The sequence below is a fragment of the Plectropomus leopardus genome, chromosome 5 (genome assembly GCF_026936395.1).
Source record: "Plectropomus leopardus strain MGB_pleo_1.0 chromosome 5, ASM2693639v1, whole genome shotgun sequence".
NCBI lineage: Eukaryota > Metazoa > Chordata > Actinopteri > Perciformes > Serranidae > Plectropomus > Plectropomus leopardus.
In genome coordinates this window covers 30,909,012-30,913,820 of record NC_142180.1, presented here as the reverse complement: position 1 = coordinate 30,913,820, position 4,809 = coordinate 30,909,012, and the positions used below count along the sequence as shown (strand labels likewise).

The 4,809-nt window shown below is 36.6% G+C and overlaps 1 protein-coding gene across 1 annotated transcript; it reads right to left on the bottom strand.

Annotated features, from left to right (window-relative positions):
* Positions 1-2,529: 2,529 nt before the first annotated feature.
* Positions 2,530-3,720, bottom strand: rangrf (RAN guanine nucleotide release factor). Its single transcript, XM_042483956.2, has 2 exons — positions 3,563-3,720; positions 2,530-3,403 (listed from the first exon to the last, which is right to left on the bottom strand). The coding sequence occupies exon 2, from the start codon at positions 3,385-3,387 to the stop codon at positions 2,800-2,802; it is 588 nt and encodes a 195-aa protein (XP_042339890.2). The 5' UTR covers positions 3,388-3,403; positions 3,563-3,720; the 3' UTR covers positions 2,530-2,799.
* Between the last annotated feature and the right edge of the window lie 1,089 nt (positions 3,721-4,809).

The following is a 4,809-nucleotide window of genomic DNA, read 5'->3' as shown; positions in this document are numbered from 1 at the left end:
CCCGGCAATCCTCAGAGACTCAATAAGTTGGACAAGTTAGCTTTTGTCCTCTACATAAATGCCTCTCAGTCTGGATATTTACACATCCAAGGTGGGTGTGCAAAATGTTGGAGGGCCATAAAATAATTTACAGGTGGTTTTGTTTTGTTTTTAAATTAAATTTTAAAATAATGACTATTTTAGCTCTGCCCTAATAACTGATCAGAATAAAACTCCTAAGAAAGAGACAATCATTCTTTTGTTAAGCTGTTCTCTTCTCTCTGCATCACGAGGCAAAACATTTGAGACCTCTGCACTATAGTAACCCAGCAGCCGCTCTATAAAAGGCTGTTTTCCAGGGCCTGGAAAAAAGCTTTAGGTTGTTATTATTTTAGCAATTGTCTCCTGATGCGACCTTCAGTCAGGTGATTGTTCCTAAATCCTTACAAGGTCTGACAGACAGGATGTTTTCAGACTTTATTACAATAAGAAACTAATAACAGCATGTTTATCTGAGGGAGTCTAAAGTCGGCTTTGCTGTTGTGCTACCGTGGACGTTGTGGTTAATGAAGGAATGTGCTACACCAGGATCCCCGAGAGGAAAGAATCCTGACTTTATGAGAATCTTAATCCATCATGATTGCACCACAGGATAAGTTTGATGTGGCTTTGGGGAGACAGACTGTACTTCCTCTTATTTGTTATGCAAGACGTACCTGAATCCCCTCACTGTGACGAGTCTGATTCAACATCAGACTCAAGTCAAAGCAATATTTCCCCAAATAACAGAAAACATAACTCAGAAAAAGTTTTATCCTCAAATAACTGCACATGTAGCCGAGGACCAGTTTAAACTTCAAAGCAGCAATTCAAGAGGGTCTCTTTCCATACCATAAATTCTGTGTTTCACCAACTCGCCCTCGAATGAAGTCTTTCCAAGGTTTTTCAAGGTTCATGCTAATGAATTATTCCACCATGGAGCCACTGCAGTGAACGATGGAAACAGTTGACCTAATACATATTCCTGCTGGGACTCTCGCTCTCAGTTTTCTCAGTTTATGACAAAACTCAAGTCCCACTGAGGACACTGAGGGCCATAAGAATTGTAAACAAAACCACTCTTAATCACGTTAAAAGCACTTAAATTCAAGGATCTAACTGATTAAATCATCTTCTACTTCGTAATATCAAAAAGTTGTTTCAAATGAAAGAAAGTTCACATGATTTGAGAGGAACTTGTACGTTCAAGAAAGAGTTAGTGAGGACTAATGCAAAATATCATTGTATTACAGTTAAATTTGTTAATTTATGGAGCAGCTGTAGAGTGGAATCAAAAACACGAACATTTAACAAATCTAAACATATTTTTACAAACGATATATTCAAGAAATATAAGATGGCAGAGCAGAGAGGGAAACGGCACAGTAAGATATGATTCAAGATAGGTAGGGTGCTTTTGATAGTGTGACTTTTTGTGTTTCTTTGTTCTGTGATGTGTTTAAAATTAACCTTTTTTTCAATCAAAATGTAAAAAAGGGTGTAGGATTCGATAAGAATTCAATTCTGCCTACTCCTTTTCAGACATGAAACACTTTTGTTTGCTTGCTGAATATGTCTGATGGACATTCTGGTGTTTTTTTTCTTGGTTATACTTTATTTTATTTTGGCTTCACCTCATTAAAGCAGTGTAGCATAGTTTAGATGTCAATGAGTAAATATTTAGGGGAAGTCTGTGCGTTAAATTCTGGAAACACTCGACTCTCTGCTAGATGTTTGTATTTATGCATAAAAACATGCAATATTTCAGAATGAAATTAAGGGAGAGAAGCATGAGTGAGGAAGGAGGAAACGCTTGAGTGAGTAGGAGGAGAATGTGGTGAGAAACAGAGGAGCATGTCTTTGACATTATGACGCCATGTCTCAAATCTCAAATTTCTCACATAAAACAGAAAAATCTTACAAAAATAACATCTGTTTAATCATATTAATAGCATCTGTGAGAGTTACTCAAGATCTCAGCAGTAAAGGTCAATTTAAGACCATCTTTAAGTTTTTTTTTTGAAAACTGAGCAAATTGGTTTGGTTTCTTTCAAAAACATGAGGAGAAGGCACCGAGCAACTTAATAAGATGCAGAAAAGTGAGCAAAAAATTGGTTAACTAGACGATGACCTATGCATACAAAAAAGGCATATATATATATATATATATATATATATATATTTTTATTTTTTTCTGTAACAATCTTAAATATCAAATTATTATAATTATAATTTTCAGGACATTTTCCCATTTTTTGATAATTTTCTCAAAAAATACTCTCTCTTTTTTAAGAAACTAATTTAGGTAATTTTCTAGTCACATTTTACTAATTTCTTGCTATTTGTGGGATAATCCCTATCCACTTATTTATTGCCTTTTTTGCCCCATGTTACCAACATAAAAAAAAACCATTTTGCTCGAGATTCAAAAGGTCAAATATTTTGTGAAAGGCATCTGAACGCATAATATGTTGATCAGGTGATCCAAAAAATAAAGAAATAATCAATATATTCACTCAAATCGTTTATTTTAACAAAACTATACATAAGTCATGAGATGTTTGGGTTTTTAAGTAGTTTTTAGATGTCAGAAAAAGGCCAAAATTTAAGGCAGAACTAGACTTGTGTGTCGTGGGAGGGAGATGACCACAGCTCGGAGGAGTTGCTTTTCAGGCTCTGACTCTTACGGGGCCTCAGCAAACACAGTCCAAATATTTTCAAATGTGCCTGAGTCCCATCTGTAATCAGGTGAGGTCCCACACTGGGAAAGAAGCAGCTCTTCTACCCAAACAGTCCTGGATTATGTAGAGTCAGAGTCTGCAGCAGGCGCTGGAAGTCCTGCACCGTCCACGGCTCTCTGTGCGTCTCCGCTGAAGCAGCACTGCTGCTGTCAGGGCTGATGCTCTGCGGGTCGTTGAAGGTTATCAGGACATCTGTGGAGAACTGCGGCAGGCGAAACAGACCCAGGTGAAGGGTCACTGTGTTCCTCGCTTCTTCGTTGAACTTGGACACACACTGTGTCCCTGTCAGCATCCAGGCAGAGCTGCAGTCTGACAGGGACAGTTCAGATTTTGGCAGCAGCTCAACGCTGCTCACTTGAAAAGCGCCTGGCTCTGAAGCTTTGTTGCTGCCTGCGATGTCTTCAAAGTGATACCTGGCGGCGTCCTGGTCTGCTACCTGACCCTGGTACTCCACCAGCTCCACGATCAGGCTCTGGTCGGTGTGTTCATGGGCAAAAACCTCCTGGTTGTCCGGGATCTCCCTCAGCTCACTGATGTCTTTAGCGCAGTGAGGGAGGCCGGCTGACAGCGCTCCTCCAAACAGAGGGTGAGGCTGATCCTGATCCGCGCTGCCTGCAGCACGCTGCATCTCTCTGAGAGCAGCTCTGCGCAAACACACACAAACACACACAAACACACACAGACCCAGAGACTGCCTTTAACTACCCGCACTCACAGAAACACTGCCTGCATAAAGAATAGCAGCGATTCAGAAAAACCTATTAATATATCTGTAAATAAAGCGCAATAAACAAATAGCTTACCAACTTAGCCTGAAATCTTTTCCGGCCAAAGTTCTTCTTCTTTTTTTGTTAAATTTTACGCACGCGAGATGCATCTAGAGGCGCACTACTGCCACCCACAGGTGAGACGGACATTCACCATAAAACAAGTACCTCAAAGTACCAAAAGTAAAATACTTACACAGAACAATGACTACTGTGAGTGGTATGTTAATAACTACTAAAGGAAAAATTAGTAATTAAAGATATATAGTATAAACAATAGTAACTGTAATAATAATAATAACAACAACAACAAATAATCCTTGTTACTATGTGGTATGTAAAATTATAAAAATAAAACATGTGAAATATGTTACAATGTTAACACTAGTATGTAGAATATTTATATATACTAAATATATATAATGTGCTGTGTATGTAAAGTGTGTAAAAAAAAATAGAAAAATGTACCCTAAGCTACATTACAATGTACAAAACTAGTATGTAAAGTTAGAAATATATGTATAATGCCACAATGTACAACACAAAATATACATAAATAGAGAAAAAGAATATACAACACAATTTACATTCAAGATTAAGAAATTTGCACAGTTGAATAATTACACAGATTGCTAAAAATGAATAATTGCACCAAATATTGTACAGTTAGGACCGTATTATAAAGACTTATTGTACTTTTAAGTCGCCATTGCACAGTTTACAGTTGAAGACAATAAATAAATTATGAAATTCTAACACTGTTGGGTTAATTTAATGAGTAAAATATTGACTAAGAGTTACTATAGCTGCATTTATTGGTGTAAAAACGACTATATTTTATTCAGACATATATTATACTAGAGGAGAGGCATATACAGTGGGCCTATACAAGTGTAAGACTATTAAAGATATATAGTAAAAATTAAAGTAAAAGTACTAGTAGTAGTAGAAGTAATATTAGTAGTTTGACTTATAGCAATTCTAACTTTTATTTTTGAACCGTTTCCTTACGTTAGCAGTTATTATAGCTGCCAAATAAATGTATTGGTTTAAGAAGTACAATATATCCTTCAGCATGTATTTGATTAGAAGTGATAAAAGTAGCACAATAGGCTACTTGAGCTAACTAAATAAAAAAAAGAGGAGGGTTAACGTGAATTTACATGTATGCATCTATACATACATACATACATCTATACTATCTAAGTGCAAAAGAGTTGAATATTTATATATATTTTATATTTTAAACCAAATACTCCGCTCACACTGTCAAACATCTGCGG